Source organism: Anopheles coluzzii, chromosome 3 (assembly GCF_943734685.1).
Source record: "Anopheles coluzzii chromosome 3, AcolN3, whole genome shotgun sequence".
Classification (NCBI taxonomy): Eukaryota; Metazoa; Arthropoda; class Insecta; order Diptera; family Culicidae; genus Anopheles; species Anopheles coluzzii.
The window spans coordinates 56,306,386-56,328,884 of NC_064671.1; the positions used below are offsets into that span (position 1 = coordinate 56,306,386).

A 22,499-nucleotide genomic window follows, 5' to 3' on the forward strand; every position below is an offset into this window, starting at 1 on the left:
TGTGTGTGTTTTTAAATAAGAGTCCCATATCTATGGTGGGAAACGCGAACAGAACCTATTAGCTTCTTATCGTTGAGCAGTTCTAGGTATAGTATGGTTGGGTTTTTGTTAGGGGTTGGGGTGGGGGTCTATTTGAGGCTTATATCCACGACGAGCATGTTGTTATAAGTTTTGTAAGTTGACGACCACGGGACCGTACCTACACTGAATCATAATTTTGAAATTATGAAATCAATAATTTGAGGGATATTATCATACATATAACAGAATTTGTTTTTTGTGAAGTAATCTCCTGTTTTTCTTTTTGGTAAACCATGTGCCATAGGTTCTATGAACTATTGCTTGTTTGAAATAACAATACCTAACAATAATGAAACACATGTCAAATATTAAACTAAGGATTACAGCAACGCCATCTATCAAAAGACGTGAGGAAAGTCATTCGTGAGGAAAGTGAAATATTTTCTTCTTAATTATGATGTGTAGTATAATGTGTAATTTTAATAAAAATTGTTTCAGCGTTCGCTAAATGACATCCTCAAAATTTTACTTTATACTCTGTTATTCAAAACAGCACAACAGAAAAACTCTTTTGGTGAACAATGCAACTTGCTGACTGTGCAAATTAAGGATGAGCGGCACAACCCGCACTTACCGGGTTGGAGCCATTTGTATATATTTCGAATTCGTTCGGGTCGACCCGTAAGGTGCAACTAGGTTCAGTACGTTAAAGCAAGCATAAGCGATTCCGACTCGTTGGTGCAGCGAGTACGGGTCAGGCCAGTGTAGGTTCAAGACGCGACGCTGTGACGGATTAAGACAAGTGGAGGCTCTATGCGGTCACACAAATGTAGGCTTGGCTGAAGCGTCTAGCAGGAAAATGTTCTCAACAAGAAAAGGATTGAGTAGCAATTTTACTTGCGAGCAGGGGGTGGGTTCCCTTTTTAAGGCCCCTCAAGACCACAAGACCCAACGCGACCGCTTAGTTTGCTTAGCGCACAATCCGCCACTGCCCCTATGGCTCGACCTGACCCTTACTCGCAGTACCAACGGGTTGGAGTCACTTATGCTTGCTCGCACTTAATGATCAATCGGGTCGACCCGAACTCTCTGCACCCACGGGGCGAATTTGGTTCTGGCTCCGACTTAACGTAACGTGGTGAAACCTATAGTTCATATTTATGTTAGGGGGACAGCGTAAGGTCGGTATCCTTGGTCATTTAGTACGTGGGGCAGAGTGAGTCTAGCTAGTTTCTCTAGTCTAGTCTAGTTCGATAACAGTTTTGTTTAGAGCCTCCCTCATCTACCCAAATTCGCGTGAATAAACTCAGAGTTAATTATTAGGATTGGTGGACTAAATCTTTAACCAAGTCTTCAGAAGTTATAATAACAGATAACAGATAAGAAGAATAATGCACACTTATGTTAAACAGATTGAATAATCTGTCACGAATCCTGAACCTTAATATACAGTGGCGGTCACCTAAAGTCGGATGCCTCATATTTCAACCTTTTGTCTGACTTTGCGGCATTGTTTTTCAATTTTTTTTTTGTTTTTATTAAGCAGTAATTAATATATTATTTAGATATATTAATTACTGCTTCCAATTGGTTGAACATTTTTGTTCCTGGCTTGGTTAGTGAGCATGTTTGAACATGTTACAACATGAATCGTATCTATCTTCATCAAGGTAATGATTGAGATTTCGTGCCATAAGCGCTGATGCATCCACATAATTTTTTAGATACTTTACAAAGTTTAACGATTTTAAACGTTGAATTAAATAAACAAATAACAAATAAACATGAATATGTTTTCAGGATTTTATCAAACTGTGCGACATTTTCCGATTCAAATCTAGTGATTTTGTTTTATGTATGCATCAAACATTCTAAATTAAAAATAATATTTTAAGGATTCCTTGACCGTTTGCCTTAAACTTTGAACAAAATGTCACTTCCTTACTAGCAGTAAATGCACTTCCTGTATCAATGAACCTCAAAAACGGATGCTTTGAAGACTCTCCACATGGTTGTATCCAAATATTTCCTTAACACGTTCAGCCCGGTGCTGATTCTTAGAACACCATTCTTTTACTTGCCCACTGCTGTAGTATGTAATGTAGTATGTTTCTTTAGCAAAAGACCAATGGCAGGCCCCAGTGCATACTTCTACAAGATTTAATAACTTTAAAATTATTTATAAAAATAATACCTTCTTCAATACTACGCTGATATTTAAATTGGCAGATTCAGACCGTAGAGCGCTTGGCCTAGGTTATGTAATACGTAGATGACCATCCAAACTAGCCGATGGACCTTTAATAACTGAAATAAAATGATTTAGGAACCATACTGGTCAATATTGTCAAGCTTCGTGGTCATTTTGCTATAGAATGGAGACTGTCAGACTTTCAGTGAACCGCATTAACTCCATACCTTATAGCACAATTATCAATTGTGTTCCGAGATTTTCAAAGAAATCGGTCTGATTTTTTGCATGTGCATAGCTAAAGAATGTTCTCAAAGACGCGAGAAGAAAGTTTTCCGATAGGTGGTCTAGGGAACTGTCCATGGTGCTGCAAAGTCAGATAAAAGGTGAAAATATGATGTGTCCGACTTTAGGTGACCGCCACTGTATGTTCGGTGAGCGATTACCATGGATCATCATGAATGTAATACTATGCTCGTGCGTATGTCCACGATGATCGTTCAAATGCTTTCTAGAGCTTCTACTGTAAATTCTCACCACTATTCAAAATATGTGGGCAGTTCTATCGGATGTACGCGATCTTCAGGTCTATGTCTCGATTTTGTTATCATTCTCGTTGGTGGGAATCGGCTACCAAGTCATAATATGCGTAATCATGATCGCTTGTTGAGGATAAAAAAGAGTGTTATCGCTATCTTGGATAACAGATGCTATTAAATGCAATACCGTTTTGAATCAAATGACGGACAGCTTTCCAACTCTGAACATTATTATGTTTTTCTTTAATTTCTTCGTATTCAGCCCCTTGCCATGTCGATTTGCAATTTTCCATGGTTGGTATAATGCACTAGAATCATTAAAAAAGAATATGATATCTTGCAGGCGATCACTTCGGTCAAAATGAGCTCTGTTCGTGGCTGATTAGATGTAAACAACTATTCCTAAAACAAATTGCGAAGGAAGTGTGAGGAAAGATTTTGTGAAAATAATTGGACAAAACACACAGGAAAATCATTACATAGGTTTCCAAATAACAAAAAAAGGGATGAGAAGTGGATAAAACATTACGCGTTGGAATTTTAGGAGGAAAACAAAAAGGAGGTCCAACAGTTTTTTGCTAGTGTCAAATTAGCTAATCATTAGAGAGATGATGCTAGCACCGACAAACCGACGTGACACTTCGAACAAAATTAGCTTCAAAAGTTGTCTCCTTATTTCAAATGAAAATACGTTAAACACTAGCGCCATCTCTACAATGATTCGCTTACTACACTGACACAGAGGAGAAACTGCTAAAGCCCCTTTTTTTTCTCCCCAACTTCCAACGAAGAATATTTTCCCCACTTCTCACATCATTTGCATTGATTTGCAAACCCATCAAATGATTTTTCTGGGTATTTTGTCCAATTATTTTCATAAAATCTTGCCTAACACTTCCTCCGCCATTTGTACTTGGAAATGTTGTTTCCATCTAAACAGACGCGAACAGAGCTCATTTTGACAAAAGTGATTGCCTTCATTGCAAATGACAGTACTTTCGTGTGGGACAGTTTTGAAACGCAAGTGTCACGTCGGTTTGTCGGTGCTAGTGTGTAACGTATTTTCATTCCAAATCAGGGGACACATTTGGAAGCTTATTTTGTTCGAAGTTTCACGTGGGTTCGTCAGTGCTGCTTGTGTTTTAGCCTATTATGCTAATTTTACTAAAACAGAATTAAATATATTTGTGTTATATGTTTAACTCTTTAACAAGATTTTAGGTGTTCAATGATAGTATTGATACAATGCGGCTAGTTTCAATAGATGCATGCGCATTTTCTTGCTTTTTGCTATATGTTTAAAAGATATGATATCAGTCGATATGGGGTAATATTTTTCCCTTTATAATTAGATAAACAATTTTTTTCCATGCATGTAGCTCTTATAATAACTAATTAACGTACTTTGCTCGATTTCGATGCATTTTCTGTAAGTTCAAATACATCGAAAATCCTATTTGGTCTACTATTGACACAATTTTTCAAAACTGATTGTCTGACTACTTTGAAATTCCTTAAACTCATTTATATCGTAAACTTGCCCGCATAGCCGAATAGTTTACGCAATTAGTCCGGAAAAGTAATAATGAGGATTTACAAAGGTAGTATCAATTAACATGATTTGCTAAAAATTGGTCATTAACATAATGCTACATCAACTAAAACACGTAAAAAACTAAAAATATAGTTGACATGCGCGCAAAAAGTATTCGTATATTCGTAGGGTGGTATATGGGCCGGTCTGGTGGTACAGTTGTCAACTCGAACGACTTAACAACATGCCCGTCATGGATTCAAGCTCCGAATAGACCGTGCCCCCATACGCAGGACTGACTATCTTGCTTATGGTATCAAAAATTAACTGAAAGCCCACTTCACTGTACTCACTAGGCAGGCAGGTCTGGACCGGTAGCGGTTGTTGTGCCAAAAGAAGAAGAATAAGATATTCGGGGTTCGGCATTATATGATCTGTTAATTTGTTTTCGGGTGATAGGGTGTATTCGGCAAATGACAATTCTTTGTATTTTCTCTTGCTCGACTGACCTTGAAACATGTGGTACTTTTTAAGTAAAATTTCTCAGTACTTAGCCTAAAAGTACTTACTACATGCATGCAAGAATATATTTCCCAATTTCTTTTCTTATCAATTTGAATAATTTTTCTAGATCAATTTTCAACATTGAAGCCTAATATCATGGCACAATGATGTTAACGTTACACGAGATTTTGCAATCTGCAATTTAGTACACTGTTTACGCCATACTAGACGATGACCTCGATGTGTCAAACTCATTTAAATCTGTTAATATAATCTTCTTTGAAGTAAATTTCTTTGTTATTCGATGACTTTAATATAAAAGGCCCGAAACAACGTGATAGCACGTTGTTTTAATCCTTCTAAGGGGTCGGGTCTTACAATATACCCATTCTTGGATAATTATAATTCTTAATTCATAATTCATAATAATTCATTCTTGGATATGAATAATAGCACAAGGACCCGTGTCAATGGTGTTTCAATCGCATGCTTAAAAACGTTAAAAACGAAGCAAATCAATGCACACTGTAATTTTCTTAAACATGTTTGGGTCATTATTAAGCCTAATTTCTACTAAAACGCTGTTTATTGGAGCTTTCTTTATCCCATAGTCCAATTCCGCGATTGTCGTAGTCGACATCTGCCGTATAGAACTTGAGATACTTATTCAATTGGGGATACCTTCATCAATGCGGTGGAATGTAGTTGGCTGGTGTTTTGAATTGCTCAAATAGTAAACTGCTACTGATAATCTGGGACACAGCTTTATCTTTTTCTGCAGGATCGCCGTGATCACTATGCTTTGATCAATCTATGGACGGTTTAAAGGTCTGAATATACTAGACTCATTGAATTGCTTACAGACATTGACTAGTCTCTCTTATCTGGTTGTCCATCCATTGATGAATTAAATTTACTGGTTTTTGAGTATTTTACTTCTGCTCTCTGTCTATGTTATCCATCCACACAATGTCTCTTCGGTCAAATAGACCACTGAAGTCACTCAAACGCGATTAATCTCGTTCTTTGTGGCCTATCCTCCGCCATCCTGCATGTTTCTTAAAAGAATACATTAAATTGTGGCAACTGCTTATCGTATCTATAATAGAGCCAGGTATCGTCACTAAGCATCGCGGCCTCAGATCCGGTTTCCCTCCAACCCCCGTTTCTTTTAGCGATGGATTTTCAAATTCTCGTCGTAGCTCACATACTTTAAAAAAACTGCTCACTTGCGGTGAACGTTGTACCACCTTATCTTGCGACACACCCAACCTTTTAGCCAGCAACTTTGCAACGATTTTTACTGAGATCCATACTCACTGCTTAGTTTCACTCCTGTTAACGTGATCAATGTCTTTTTACCTACGATTATCGTTGGTCTTGTTTCTGAGCCCATTGCTATACATAAGCCTTTCCTTTCTTCCCCTGGGTTCGTTGATTTCTTAGCATCAGTCATAAAAAAAAAATGCCGATCTTAGCCGATGTTAGCGAATCTTAGCTAAACTGTTCTCTAAATCATACGTGTTATGGACTTTTGCCTGCTGTATGGAAATTGAGCTTGCTTGTATCTGTCTTCCCGCTCGGTAGCATCCAACTATCGCGGTATATCATGGTTGTGTGCCAGTACAAAACTCTTCGAATCGGTGATTTTTCCTCCGTTAATATATGATACTAAACCGTGATTAAGTTTAGCCTAATACGATAATATGCCTGGCAGATCATCAACGATTAACCTTGTAGCCTTTGCATCCTTTAAAATAAATTGATTCCGGTTAAAAAAGTTTGATTCCGATACGTCGCTCGTCCAGAGTAAATATTGGCTAGAAAAAGCACGCAGCCTCGACTCAACACGGACTCTATAAGGGACATTGCTGTCCAAAAGGAATTCAAAGCCGCTTTAGACGACTCTCTACTACCAGAAAACAGTTATGAAACTACGAGCGAGAGGTGGAACGCTCTAAAAACAAAAATAATAAACTGTGCAAGAAATATACTCCCACCACGTCGTGGCAACACCAAATCTGGCTGGTTCGACGATGAATGCAGACAAGTGACCGAACGTAAGAATACTGCATACCGAGCAATGCAGCAACGGCATAGAACGCGGGTATGCGCAGAGGAATACTCACGGCTCAGACGCGAAGAGAAACGAGTTCACCGCTCCAAGAAGCATGCTTTGGTAGAGCAAACCAGAGAGGCGTACGGACCGACACGAAAGATTTACCTAGGGATAGCAGGTCACCGAAACAACGTTGTACCTAAGGTTACCTGCTGTCGCAACAAGGATGGAGATCTGGTCAGTAACCAGCCAGAGGTCCTCTCGTGGTGGGCTAAGTACTTTGATGAATTAATCAACGACCAGTTTAGCGAACAGCTAGAAATGCTAGTGATAGTATCAAGCAGATAGTGTCAAGCTACTGCCACCTAGCATAGAAGATACACGAAAGGCTATACGTCTGTTGAAAAATAACAAGGCACCCGGAACCGACGGAATCGCAACTGAACTGGTCAAGAATGGAGGTGCACGACTAGAAAACGAGATTCATCAAATTGTTACTGAGGTGTGGGATAGCGAATCAATGCCTTGTGATTGGAATCTCGGCATCATCTACCCCATATACAAGAAAGGAGACAGGTTGGACTGCAACAACTACAGGGGTATTACGGTGTTGAATACTGCATATAAAATATTCTCGCTGATCTTTCAGGATCACCTTGTCCCGCACGTCGAAGAGATACTCGGAAACTATCAAAGAGGATTCCAAAACGGAAAATCAACCACTGATCAGATCTTCACCATGCGGCAGATCTTGGAGAAGATGGCTGAATACAGACACGACACATACCATCTCTTCATTGACTTCAAAGCCGCATATGATAGCATAGCCAGGGCAAAACTGTATGACGCCATGAGCTCTTTCGGAATCCCGGCCAAACTGATAAGGCTAGTTAGAATTACTATGACCAACGTCACTTGCCAGGTGAGGGTGGCTGAAAAACTCTCAGGACCTTTTGTTACCACCAAGGATCAGCGCCAGGGGGACGGGTTTGGCTCTGCAGGCGGCAGAGAACTTCGGATTGCAGATAAACGAGGCAAAGACCAAACTGATGGTGGCAACATCAGCGGGCCTACCAATAAATAATCAGAATCTACGTAGATGTGACGTGCACATAGGTGAACGCACTTTTGAAGTCGTCCCACAATTCACCTATCTTGGGTCAAAGGTCAGCAACGACAATAGCATGGAAGCTGAGTTGCGCGCAAGGATGCTGGCTACCAATTGGTCATTCTACAGCCTGAAAAATCAGTTCAAGCTAGGACTAGATAGCACCTATATAGTATCGGTTCTCACATACGCCTCTGGGACATGGACACTGTTCAAATCTGACGAAACCCTCTTGGCCGCGTTCGAGAGGAAGATGCTCAGAAGAATACTTGGCCTCGTATGTGTGAAAGGACAATAGAGGAGTCGTTATAATGACGATCTATACGAGATGTACGGCGACTTCACTATTGTGCAGCGTATCAAGCTCGCCAGGCTCCGGTGAGCTGGCCATGTTTTACGCATGGAAACAGACGATACCAGCCCGTAAAGTCTTTTTAGGCCGTCCACAAGGACAGAGGAGGCGTGGTAGACCCAAACTAAGGTGACAAGATTTCGTGGAGGCGTCCGCCATTAAGACCCCTATAACAGACTGGCGGACGAAGGCGCGAACACTTACAAATTTTGGAATTGGTCCGGAAGTCATATCGGTCCTGATACTGATCAGGAACCAAAAGCGGTCCTAGAACTCATCTCATAACGTTCACGATGCTGATGTTGAACCGATATTGATCCTAGTTATCATCATAATCCTATGCCGGTTTCCTAAACTTATACAAACCGCACACAAATCCCGAAAATTGTCTTGTTCATTTATTGTTCCTGGAACTGATACTGAACCTCTATGCGTCCAGCAACTGATTGCGTTCGCATTCTGATTATAGAACCTCTCAAAACCATACCAGTCTTTATACTGATTCCAAATTCGCACCGGCCCTGTAACCGATCACAAACCCATCCCGGTTTTGTTACTGACACTGAACTCATGTAGGTCCTGGAATTAATACCGAATCCATACTGGTTTTGGAACTGATAACGAATCCATAACGGACCTTAGATACTTGACAAACTCATATCTGTCCTAGAATCGATCACAAACCCATACTGGACCAGGAACTGATATTAAATTTTTGCCGATCCTGGAACCGATCATGAACGCATTCCAATCCACAACCAGGATTCGGTTTTATTCCGGTCCTGAAATTGTGATTTGACATATCCTGGATTCATAACGAAACGTATACCTGTTCTGGTGCTGAATTGATTCTATAGCTCCTCAAACCGTTAACGGCAGTATATGTGCAGCAATTTTAGCTGGACATTATATGTAGGATTGAGTGCAGGAAGCGATCAAAATAAAAGATATGGCATTTTTACAAAGGAATTGTTTAATTAATTTATCATAGCTGGACATTATACGCATAATAAGTTATACGAGTGAGTAAAATTTCTTTCACAGCATTTACTCAATCAAAATTCCTTAGGATGAAACATATTTAGGGCTCAAAATGTTTTAGTTAAAAACAAAACGTAAGCTGCAGAAGAAAACGTTTCAAAATAAAAAAAAACGCAAACAGAAGTTTCAGACATGTTACGCGTTTGTATGGTTTATACCTATCAACAACACTTTTTACCTCAGTAAATTTGCCTGGACATTGACGAATGTGTGTAAAACTTTCATTATAAAGAACTACAGTCAGGTTGTTATTTTTGTGGTACGGTGGTAATTCCTACCTTTTCATTTATTTGTCATTTATAGGAATCATTTGAACATTATTGTTGCAAGGCTATTGTTGTTGTGGGATTGAACTTTTGCATGAAAAGGGCGGATATTATGAGGAAGCATAGAGCTACGCTTCAATGCCTTAAGGATTACGTTCTCTTGTATAATAGTTACCAAAGTATATGAATCTAAGTAATTATAATAAATTCCTTAGCCTCACTAATCGTACAAACACTACATTCTAAACAATGTCAGCAATGTTCACTTATGGTGTATTCTAAAATTAGGCATATTTAGTGTAATGAATGAAGGCAAGCACAGAATCTGCTAGATAGAGGGCTCCGTTGATGACACACAAGGCACCTAATGCCAATCCAGCCTGAAATATAAAGCAAAAAGTGTTATCCTTGCGATTTGTCTAATCTCAATCTATTAGATCTCAATCCATTTATCTACTATTAGACTTACCGTTCTTTCGGAAGTGATGTTTTCAAAGTCGTGCTCCGCTAGATAACCGTGCCAGTAGTGTAGTGCAGTACCACCGACAGCAACCCACATGAACGTACCGACCACGTTCATGATCGTGTCGGAAAGCTCGTACTTATGTTTGGTGGTACCGAAACCAAAAGTAAGTAGCTGCACTCCGGTATAGATGATAAAGCCGACAAATACACCTGACGCGACGATTTCTGCATCTGGGCTCTTCTCCTCGTTAAGGTTCCAGGTACCACCGATACCGAGGAAATCTCCTCCATATCCCGTTCGGTAAATGATCAGTACTACAATGTTGATGACCTGCAAAATAGAATCGACAGATACACCTTAAGTAATGGATCTAACATGCACACTGGGTCTCCCCGTAGGGTATCATAAACATTGTGTCCAGCACTAATGTTGTTTGCGCAATTTAATTTGGGAATGCATTCTGCTTAGATTGTGTCCGGGGTTTTATGTTTCACGTTTCACGACCGAAGGTCGTTACAGGCAAAAAATAGCATTCTGTCGAGTGTTCTGATCCCTTCTTGTGTGTACGTAAAATCGTGCGTGCGAAATAATCTTACTCGGTCCACCGTACCGTAAAAATAGCTGTGAAGAAAAAAGTTAAGTGCAAAGCCGTAACAATGTAGTCCTTCCATTGGAATGCTATAAAGATGGAGAACGTATGTGCTATGCCTCATTATGATACAGGAAAAAATCAATGTTCTACCCTTTGTTAACCAATATTTGTTCTGGTGTCCATTGATGCACATCCATTCAACTTTGCGTTTACGGTTCTCAACATTGGTTTAGATGTTCACTTTTCTTCAAAGCAACGGTTCGTAGATCGTTGGTATCATTTTATGGGGCGATAAGGTGGAAAAAAGCAACCCTCAATTGGTTACTGTGCTGTGTGCTTTATGCCAGTGTATGGTCCCATTCTTCCGGTATGAATGTTACGTCCGTTTTTTATTCCATGTTTAAAAAAATGAAAATTTGGACTCAAACTTCAACAAAATCAAAATATTAACAGTGCAATAAAATTTTACTCACCGAAGAATCGATATAGCTAAACATATTAGAGGAATTGTGTTTGGACTGTGCCGTAACCTACTGTAAGAAGGTAGACAAGTGGAGTTGAATATTTTTACCATGCCGTCATGAACGAACATTGCTAGTTGTTAGTGGTCACAATCCTTATCTTATCACTTGTGCGAACGCAGTGTTGGATACGATAACCCTTTTTTCCGAATTGACCTGCTAGTCATCAAAATGGCATAAGCTCACGCATATTTGATGATAGATCGTTTACTATAAACTATTACTGCTTTTCCCCAGGCAAATCCGAGCTTCGTAATAAGACCATAATATTTGATAGGGTAACATAATGAATGTAATTTAGAAATTATTCAAACAAAATATTTTAAAAATTTTTGACTAGCTTCGATAGAAACATTATCTATGTTTTAGCATATAAATCGTTTCACGGGGAGTGATAACATACAACACTTCTCTATGGCACTTTAAATTAAATATGTATAGGGTGTGGTCTTTTTGTTGATTGTAAAATAGACCTTTTAAAACCAATATCTTGTGCATTAGCCAATCGTGAGACATGATTTTGATAAGGAAAATCTTACGTTCTTCTTTTTTTCTATGCTTTTCCTTGCGGCATTAATCACAGCAGAGTTTTAGATGATAGTTAAAAACGACACTTCTTTGAGCTTGTGCATTCCAAAAATACTGTCGTTATATAAACTAATTTATAAGACATTGTTCACTGATTTTAACCGTAACTAACTAATATATGCTCACCACTTTGAACACTTTTATAAAAATGGAACCAATCGTTTCCGCAGACACCATTTTGATGCGTGGGACAGTTGCGTATAGCAGCGAAGGACCACGATGACCACTTGTTGTTGCGACACCTGTAGCGTAACCTCAAATTAGCGGTTTGGCTGTTTAATCTTTTCACTGCTTATGCGAGGACTGGGATCTAAAGAACGATAGAAAAAGGATTCAATCTGTCACTATCAGGGTGTTGTGCGGTACGATGGTGGTAGAGGAAATCTGTTAGGATCGTCAATACGCCGTGCACGTACGCACCTTCTGACGAATGAAACGGTTGAATTGACTCTGCCCAGGGAACGATACTCATAACCGCATTTCTGTATTCACTATCGTTGTCACCAATACCACCTGCTTATCAGCGTAGTGGGTACGGTTTGTAGATTAGATAACGGAAAATATGCTCAGTTTCTAGCTAACTAACCAGCGACACCTTCCTTTACATGACCTCCAATGTGTCTGTATGTGTGGTGAAGCCACACGTTGTTGCAAGAGATAAGGTAAGTTAACCGTAATGAGTAATATCCGCCCAGTGCATGGTGTAGACAACTCGATACCAGTAAAGAAATATTTCAAAATACTTGGAATGTTTGCGGGTGAAATCTATTGGCATAATGATGCAGGTCATCAGTTATATATGATAGGTATTTTATGCTTCGTTGCAGTATTTTGAGAGGAGGTTTCACTGATGTGCTGAAAGTGACTAAATTGTGAGATTTTTGAACAACGAGAGAAAGTTAAAACAAAACTTCTAAACATAATTGAACAGCATCAAATAACTGAGTGATTGTAGAACATTTGGGCTCCAACATTATAGAAAACTTTAGTTATGGCTATTTACATCATCTGACACGTTATTTAAAATTATCGCTTTTTGGTTGTATGATAAAAACCTTGAAGGATTTATCATTTCAAGGTATATTTTGTAGGGATAGTTGTGATGACTAAGATACCATGCATTGGAACTGAGTATTATGATACGCATGATTCATTGTAGATGTTGTTGTATATAGCTCATAGCTGTCTTAGTATAATTGATATTAGGCTAAAGCAGTGGTCAACAAACTGTCTAGGTAAAGGGCCAAATTTACTAAATGATCGAGAGCCGCGGGCAGGTGGAAGATTTTTAAAAATCTTCTTCTTCTTCTTCTTTGGCTCAACAACCGTTGTCGGTCAAGGCCTGCCTTTACCTCTTGTGGGTTTGGCTTTCAGTGACTAATTGATTTCCCCGCATAGCAGGATAGTCAATCCTACGTATGGCGGCACGGTCTATTTCGGGCTTGAACCCATGATGGGCATGTTGTTAAGTCGTACGAGTTGACGACTGTACTACGAGAAAGGCCTAAAATAACTATTGTTTTAGCGTATTGTATTGTTTTAGCGAATGCCGAATATCTCTCGTCGTAAATCGCGTTCGCTTCGCACCAGGTCGTTTGTGATCGTCGCCAATCTGACATGTTTTGTTTCATTTTTATGTTACTTCATTTCGAGAGGGCCACATAAGACCCGTTGAATTTAACAAATAAATATCAAATATCAAGTATCAAGTAAAGTCGCAAGCAAAACTTTAAATAAATTTACTGCCACCAGACTTTAGTTTATCTTCTTTACACAAAGTTTCGTATGCCACTTCCTCCATTCTTAAAGAATTATTGTCGTGTTGAAACAATATGTTATTACATATGCGAATATTGAACACTAGTTCGACCATACTGATTGGTCCGTCATTGCACATTACGATAATTAAAGTTGAAAGATGCAACGGTATAAAATTTCTTTGTAAAATTGTAATTTTTATACTGAATATTTAATAGACTAATAAAATATTTTTTATAGACTGAATAATTTTTATAGATTCTTCCCATCGTTCAAAATAAGTAGAATCCTTTCGCGGGCATGATTGCATGTTGCGGCGGGCCGGATTTTGCCGACCGCTGGTTTAAAAAGTTGCTCATCAATGATGCTAAAACACATTTTTAGCAGCATATTGAATAATACTAACTAATTTACCATATAATTTATTTGCATCGAAGAATACAAACAATTGTTTGGTTATTGCAGCGCGTAGCTACAGCCATCCTGAATATAAATTAATTTTCGTTGACACCTGTGTGTACTATGCTCCATTTTAGGTTAGCTACTCAACAAATAGCCGTGCACTTACATTGATAATGATAGATACTCAAAATCAACAATTACAACGAAACTGATTTGTTTCAGCGACTCAATACGTTACGGTCGCTATGTAATGTGTTTGATTTTGGATACGGTCGCCATGTAGTTTGATGATCATACAATCAGTGTTTCGGTGACATGTATTGAGGTAGAATAAAACTTTTGTCGAAGCGGACTTTGCAATACTTGATCTTCCCGGGGGTCATAGTAACCCAGAGGGGGTTTCCCATACTGGAAACGTTGGAGTTTAGAAGCCTTACCTTGGGTAGGTAGACATAACTAAACTCAGTATCAGATCAATTTTCAGTTTAATTTTCAATCAATTTAATGATCAATCAAAGTACGGCACTAACTACGCTACCGAGCAAAAACATTTACAAAACTAATAAAATGTACTAAGAACGCAAATGTTTTTGCTTTTATGCAAGATTTTCCTTGTATCAAATCAAAACGGCCCGGTCTCTATTTAATAGACACGCTGGATCTTACAAATTAAATTTTGTTCTTATCTATTCTATCCGGTTACTTGATACGTATTTATATCAGAAGCCTGGCATATGCTGGCATGACCGTGTAAGTGTTATTACCAAGGAATAAGAAGTACCTCTTTTCTTTTCTTCTTTTTCTTGCAATCCTATAAACACATAACCGATTGTACATCAGGGTTGATTGTAATTATTTCATTTAGTTTTATTGTCAATATTGACAATATTTGTCAAGCTGCCGATAGGCATAACATTTTCACCGGCTATTGTTACGGGGGTTGGTTGCAGGTAGCGATATGGTTTTGCTAGCTTGCATATTATTCGTATAACATTCTGGATAAGAAACATGAGCCCATTGAATGAAGATAGAGTGGAAAATTGTGCAAATTTAATCACGAATTCAAGAATGTAATCACTTAAGAATATTTGACAAGGGTCCTTTTTGGGAACGAAATATAAAATCGACCACACTGATGACCGCATCCCACCTAGAGCCCTTTCGGTCTAGCGATGGATTTACACTTCAAGGAGTATGGAGTATCGACGATTTTGTTGTTGCATGAATCGTTCAGCGCCTAGGAGCGTAGTGTTTGTGGGCGTTAGAAATTTGTTGAATATTTATGTAAATCAACCGTACCCTTGGTCTGCAAAGGACATCCTCGCAAAGTTTCTGTAGTGCCGGGACGAAGAAAAGGACATAATAAAGTGCTTCAATGTTATTGGTTGATTGTCGCAAACGTTTGCGGAGATAATTTTTTTTACAAAATAAAGCGCTGATCGTTCTGAGCAATGTAGACACAAAACGAAGTATCGTGTTCATGACAATACTTCTATATCAGCTTGGGAATATAAGTACAGATGATCGATTGTGTGCAATAAACCCTAGCGAATAAAGTCACCATATAGAGTCATTTCACAGGAGCAGGAGGACAGGAGTTTCATGGCAGAAATCGTGCCATGGAAACAAAGGTAATAAACATCTTAAAATGTGTATACTCTCCCTGTTTTTCTTTATTTACCCATGCCAACGATTGAGCACGTTGTTGTGCCGTGGCTCGGCTAACGATAATTCTCCTGGTTACTTACTTCTCAGCTGCAGCTTTCCATCAATGTGCACACTAGTGATGGGTAAATTCAACACAAATCCGGAATCGCTTCCGAATGAATCCGCCAAAATTGGAAGCGGTTCCGGAAGGTAGGTGCCAAACTCTGACCTAGGAGCCATCTGGAGCCGTCCGGAGCCGTCCGGAACCGTCCGGAGCCGCTAGTCGGCAGCCGGAGCCGGTCGGAGCCGTCGGAACCGATGGAGCCGTCGGAGCCGTCGGAGACGTCCGGAGCCGTTGGAGCCGTCAGAGCCATTGGAGCAGTCGGAGCCGTCTGCAACCGTTGGAGCCGTCGGAGCCGTCCGGAACCGTTGGAGCCGTCGGAGCCGTCCGGAACCGTTGGAGCCGTCCGGAGCCGTCCGGAGCCGACGGAGCCGGTTGTAGCCGTCCGGAGCCGGTTGGAGCCGTCGTAATCGTTGGAGCCGACGGAGCCGGTTGGAGCCGTTGGGGCCGTCGGTGCCGTTGGGTCCGACCGGCTCCAGCTGCCGACTAACGGCTCCGGACGGCTCCGACGGCTCCAACGGCTCCGGAAGGCTCCGACGGCTCCGGACGGTTCCGACGGATCCAACGGTTCCGACGGCTCCGGACGGCTCTAACGGCTCCGACGGCTCCAGCTGCCGACTAGCGGCTCCGGACGGCTCCGAGGGCTCCGGGTGGAATCGACGGTTTGAATTATTCGGAATCGGAGCCGGAGTAGCAATGCTCGGAAGCGATTCCGAGCCATGGGTGCGATTCCGGTGACCCATCACTAGTGCACACCCGTGATGCATCATTTGTCTCCACTCTCCACGCTTGAACACACAGCCAAACAAGGTCCGCAAGATGCCTCGCTCAAATACGAGCAGATTTTTAGCTTCCTCCGCTTGGATTGTCTAAGATTCATGTCCATGGAAGATCATTGAATTGCTTTGGGCGTTGCTACTTGGTTGGTTTATCGATAGAAGGTTGTGCAAAGCAGTACATTTGGACACTCAAGAAACGCAGAACAAACCGGATGCGTTGAATAGATTCCAAGTGGGTTAGAAGGGGGAACAGTTGAGAGTCATCCTACTACCGAAGCAAATTCCAGCATCACATACTACCAAACATAACAAAATTAAATATAAAATATTATGTTAAAATCTTACTTACTTACTTACGCCTCCAGCGGCTAGATTTGGATTATTGATTGGTAGGTTCGCTGATGTTGCCACCATCATTTTGGTCGTTGCCTCGTTTAGCTGAAATCCGAGGTTCTCTGACGCCTGCTCGATCCCTTGGTAGGCTTCTGTTACATAGGAGAGCTGCAAACCAATGTTTTCTATATCATCAGCGTATGCCAGGACATGGGTTGAATTAAAGAAAATGGTTCCTTAAGTCTCCATCAAGGACAGGAATGCACCTTGTCAGATGAAAGTGGATGGAATACTCTCAGGGCGCTAGAGAGGGCCATCCGTGACTCGTGGTGAGTAAAATATCGTGTTTTCAGGAAAAAAAAATCCTATGAAGTTGTATCAGCTTGATATACAGATGGTTTAAGCTACTATTTAAATATGTATACAGTATTCATGTCCGGTCTCGTGGAACAGTCGTCAACTACCACGACTTAACAACTTGCCTATCATGGATTCAAGCACCGAATGAACCGTGCCGCCATACGAAGGACTGATTATCCTGCTATGGGTAATCAATAAGTCACTGAAAGCCAACCCCACAGTAGTTGTTTAGATGTTTTTTAAGGAATCTGATTGTCCTCGCCTTTTTGTTGGTTTCTGTTGAGTTTCTGCTGTTGACTATTTCGAGTTGGTTTCCTTATTGTTAGGTGGTTTTTAGAACGATATTCTTTTTCGTTTATGAATTTGATAACTATAATAAGTGTTTTGTCTCCTTTCTTTTTCATGATCTGCTAAAATTTGGTTCGTTTATTTATTTTTGTTTTCTTCTTTTTGCGGAATACTTCTGGGACAGGTAAACACTCTGTGTGCTCCAGTGTCAGATTCGTTACACATGCTTCATATGCTTCGAAATGGGCAATTAAGCTGATCTATCTACTCAATTTATACTTAGATTAGACTTAAGAACTTTAACATGGATCACTATTATCCATTGAATGAGAAATAAACAATAATAATAATAATATTTATGTCCTTCTTCTTCTTCTAATTGGCGTAACGTCCTACGCGGACATGCCGGCCCTATACAACCACGCAGCCGAATATTCAATTCTTGCTACGGGGTGACGGTCCATTCTAGGCCTAAACCCATCACGAGTATGTTATTATGTCGTTCGGGTTGATGACTGTACCACGGGACCGCCCCATGCTTATTTCAATTGTCTTCGTTTTATGTAGCCTGAAATTACTATAATCGTGCCCAGAGATAAGACGTTTAATCGTTTTTATACTTTTTGGTGGGATTTTTAGTTTGTGGTGCCACATTTGGTTTGGAATCGGTAGAATTGTATCTATAGAGAATATTTTGCATGCCAAGACAGCAAAGCGGGTTGCACTTTGGGGCGGCTCGAACAAACCGCGGTCATAAGTCATTTTTGTACTATTTACGATGTATAGATATGTACATGAGGCACACCTGCCCTTGGCTTGGGAATTGCCCACGTTCATCACGTCGGTGCACTGTAGGATTGTAAGCATACATGTACGCGTATACAGTTGCCATCCTCGTCGAGCGACACGTTAGGAATGTGATGGTGGATGTGAACATCATTAGATGCGTGTGCGGCTGATCCTAACACAATGACGGCGGATCAATTGCAAATCAGAGGTGCTTGAGGTCAGATCATTCGAATAATAAAAAATGCTATCGCTTTATCCATAACGATATGTCATAACGAATTTTGTCTGAAATGGTCTATTTACTTCTAAAACATTATTTTAATCATTGGAAATCCAGATGGCGCCACTGCACAGCATTTTTTCAGGGGTTTTTACATGTTATAAATGTTTTGGCACACAATATAGAGACATTCGGCCCAATAAGAAGGCCGAGCAAGGAGATCATAGCGCCATACTCAAGGTGTTGGTCTTCATACTCTTGATAAATAAATTTATATTATATTTATATTTATATTACTTTATCTTGGTCGGCATTTTTAAAGAAAACTAAATAATGGAAGAAGTTTGTTTTATCCTATTGTAAATTTTTTGTGATTTAAAGTTAACGCAACGTTTTCAATTCCTCTTATTTCCGCTTTTAAGCCGTATGGTTCATTTGATATATCTTCGTCAATAGCGCTGAAATCTCCCGCGTTAGATCCAAAACATGTTTTAAGGTCTCTGGACCTGTTGTTACAAAATGTCAGGTACATACACAATATTGCAGCTTTTCGAAAAGTACTTAAATCCCGAACACGCCGCAACGCCAAGTACAGGGCGTTCTGTTCTTTGTGTGGTAGTCAAGTTGAACGATTTTTGTATGGCGCACCGTGTAACGGCGCGCGCTCCATACATGTTTGAATGCATTTTTACATATGAGGTTTAATCATTTTTGACGGCATGTTGACTACAAAAAATGAGGTGTGGAGAAAAAATTGAAGAAGTACAGAAGTGTAAATTTTTCAGTACCGAAGTTGAAAAATATGGTTTTAGTACGATTTTTCAGTTTGTAATAAAAAAAAATGGTGCTAAAACAAGAATGATATATTTTTTATTTATTTTTCATTAAAAGTCAGCCTCCCATTACAAATATTCACACCTAAATTCATTATGTGAAAATAGGACAAAAGTCGGAGGTAAAACGTAGCTTGGAAAGAAATTTCAACTTTGACCAGTCTAACTTCTGAAGTTGAAATGATAAGGATATACAGGCGTTCCCCGAGTTACGACCCCCTCGAGTTACGACGATTCGCAGATACGACGATTTCGATTTTGACAGTTGAAAAATGTCATTGAGACGAAATTGATATATATTTTTGAATTTCTGTGCAGATAACCGTTACAAACATATTTCCTCAGATTCCACAACACCCCGATCTTGAATATCTATGTCGTGTAAACGGCTTTTGGAGGGAAATTAATACATTATCGTACATTATTTTTAATAAAATATACGATTTCATAGATTCCGGCTCTTCAATTTCGATTATAAACTTTATATTCACAGATATTCGACATACGACTATTTCAACTTACGCCTTGCTTTAGGACATTTTTTCGGTCCCAAATACAGTCGTATCTCGGGGGACACCTGTAATATTACAGTTTTTTCTTAACTAACTATTTAGCTTCGTAATAAACACGATATTTTTTCTTCCGAGAATTTGTTTTGGGACATCCGACCGCCCTTGCTCTTCTGTGGGTTGTAGCGCCGGATAAGTAAGTAAGTAAGTGTGCAGGGGGTGGTCTTAGAGCGGCCAGTGACTATTCTGAAAGATTGATTGAGTAATGTATTCAATTTGTTTTGCTTAGTTTTGTTAGAGATACTGCTTATAGAGATAATATATTCTACAGCCACAACAACCACAACAAAAACCTACCAAAGAAGAAGATGATTCATGAAAAATGACCCATGTTTATAAAGTTTTTTTTTATAAATTTCTTCAAATACTGTCAAAAATAAGAAACCGCGTTTTTTCATCCAAATAAGATGAGAATCGCGTAACTTGGGCATGTTATTGAGTCGTTCGAGTTGACGACTGTACCACGGGACCGCTCCATATACGTTGTATATAACTAATTATACCAAGGATTTACGAAGTGTTGTCTAAACATTACACATATGGGGACCATACTGGAACAACCCAAGTAACATTTTAAATCTTATCATCTTCTTCTTCTTTATTTTGGCGAGTGGGTTACAATCTTCTATGGTTGAGGCCAACGCATATTCAAAGATATACCACTCTATGAGGGTTTTCGACTCCTAGAGTCATATACCCGTTTTCTTACTTGACTATTATAATTTTTACAATGCCTACGTTTTTTTGGTATCACAGCTACAAAATTAAAATATTATTTTTGTCTTTTGTATAAATTTTGTTATTTCCTTGATCATTTTTCCCGTTTTGTCTTTCCACTGTGCTTTAAATATTTCTTCTGTGATGTTTGATTGTTCTTCTCTTTCTTTTGTTAGTTTTTTACAGTAGAATAATAGATGTTTCCCGGTTTCGGGTACTCCACACTCTTCACAGTTGCCGTCTTCCACTATTCTCATAACACTCAACCAATGTTTTGATAGATCATGCCCGGCTAATATTCTGTTGCTGATTTTTGTTTCAATAGCCGTGATTGCTATGTTAGTGTGCCACGGGTTTTCCTCAAATTCCTTTTGATACTCAAAAAATTTTTTTCCTCTCTTCTCTACTTCTAGTCTGTACCACTCCTTTGTTTGTGTTATCATTTTTTGTTTTAGTATGTTTTTTATATCTACCATGCGTAATTTGTTGTTTTCCACGATATTCGATGATATTCCCCTCTTAGCTAACTCATCTGCCCTTTCATTTCCGTTTATATCTATATGTCCCGGTATCCATTTTATTTCTGCATTGAGTGTGTGGCATCTTTTTATTATGTTGTATATTGTTTTTTCTATTTTGTTGCTATATTGTTCTCTTTGAATAATATTGCAGGCTGCTTGACTGTCTGTGTATATGATTGGATTTGAAATGTGTTTTTGTTCTGCTATTTCTAGCGCCTTTTCTATTGCTTTTATCTCAACCGAAGTTATACCTGTATTGTTTTTTAGTTTAACACTTATAGAGCAGTTTCTAGTATCATGATTATGAGATTGTATATAAATTCCAATACCACAATTATCCTGAGTTTTACTTCCGTCGGTGTATATAATTGTGTTTTTTTCTTGTAGTTTTTCTATTTCCTGTCGGTATAATTGTTGCAAAAAAACTCTTCCTGACATTGATTTCTTGGATATGTTTTCTAGGGGCTTGCATCTGATTTTTATTTCGTTTATTTGATCGTTAATAACTATTTTGTCCATTTCCTTTATGATTTCTTTATTTTGATCTATTATATTTTCCCAGTAAGTTATTTTTTTATTGTTAGACTGTGGTTGTTTTTGATTTTTTATGTCTTTTAACAATTGTTTATGGATTTTAGAGTCTCTGAAATTAGAAATCTTATCATAGTTTTAACGTTGTTGTTACGGTTATTCCATTCCGTTTGACGTTTGCGGTGAACGGTCGTGTTTAAGTTTGCTCCGTACAAATCAGATAATTTTTGCGTTATTGTGATCGCGCTTATAGTATCACTAGTTTGAAGACTCTGAAAGTAGAGAATTAGCTGCTGTAGTATGCTGTAACACTTGATTAATGGCATTAAAATCGGTCTTTTTCGGGTATAATTTCCTGCTTTTGTCGTGCTCTGCTGTTATTGCTCGTCAATTCACCATGACTCACTGCCGGATTTGCTCACTGGACACCGAGGAAGCAGTTATCATATGTGGCGGTGACTTGAACATCTCCCCGCCTCATCGAAATGATTAGTGAGATGAAGAACGAAATATCTCACCTACTAAATGAGTTGAAGAGAGAAATGATTGCAGAGATTGATCTACGAATACGCACAAACTATTCTGAATATCCTCACACACTCACTAGGAACCATGCCACTAACACTTCACAGTTCAACGAAAGATTGGCTTCCACTACTACACTGAACACTACGCCTGTACATCCCGTCAAAACTATTCACAACACCACGAGCTCTTCGGAAATGCCGCCTGGATGTTCTTATACACGCAATATCACTCACACTCTTTCATCTACTTCACCACGCGAACAAACACAACAAAGAATCGGTGTTGACAGTGCTGCTTCGGCTAATCATTCCTTTAAGCATC

General features: G+C 39.3%; 3 protein-coding genes and 1 long non-coding RNA gene across 7 annotated transcripts in view; 1 reads left to right on the top strand and 3 right to left on the bottom strand.

The window, feature by feature from the left end:
• The window catches only part of LOC120956139 (pleckstrin homology domain-containing family G member 5), a 100,577-nt gene that overhangs the window by 3,852 nt on the left and 74,226 nt on the right, over window positions 1-22,499 (top strand). The window lies entirely within an intron of this gene.
• On the bottom strand, window positions 9,595-12,300 carry LOC120954776 (protein snakeskin). Of its 2 annotated transcripts, XM_040375008.2 has the most exons (4): window positions 12,203-12,300; window positions 11,909-12,092; window positions 10,085-10,411; window positions 9,595-9,995 (listed from the first exon to the last, which is right to left on the bottom strand). In XM_040375008.2, the coding sequence occupies exons 2-4, from the start codon at window positions 11,957-11,959 to the stop codon at window positions 9,900-9,902; spliced, it is 474 nt and encodes a 157-aa protein (XP_040230942.1). In that variant the 5' UTR covers window positions 11,960-12,092; window positions 12,203-12,300; the 3' UTR covers window positions 9,595-9,899. The 2 variants fall into 2 exon arrangements, with proteins under 2 accessions (XP_040230942.1, XP_049465616.1); XM_049609659.1 differs by lacking the exon at window positions 12,203-12,300 and having other exon boundaries at window positions 11,909-12,196.
• On the bottom strand, window positions 10,546-11,902 carry LOC125907447 (uncharacterized). Its single transcript, XR_007452653.1, has 2 exons — window positions 11,147-11,902; window positions 10,546-11,034 (listed from the first exon to the last, which is right to left on the bottom strand). It is a non-coding gene; the product is annotated as an uncharacterized LOC125907447 (long non-coding RNA).
• Window positions 20,529-21,612, bottom strand: LOC125907445 (uncharacterized). Its single transcript, XM_049609658.1, has one exon. It carries the CDS (start codon window positions 21,555-21,557, stop codon window positions 20,646-20,648), a length of 912 nt encoding a protein of 303 aa, XP_049465615.1. The 5' UTR covers window positions 21,558-21,612; the 3' UTR covers window positions 20,529-20,645.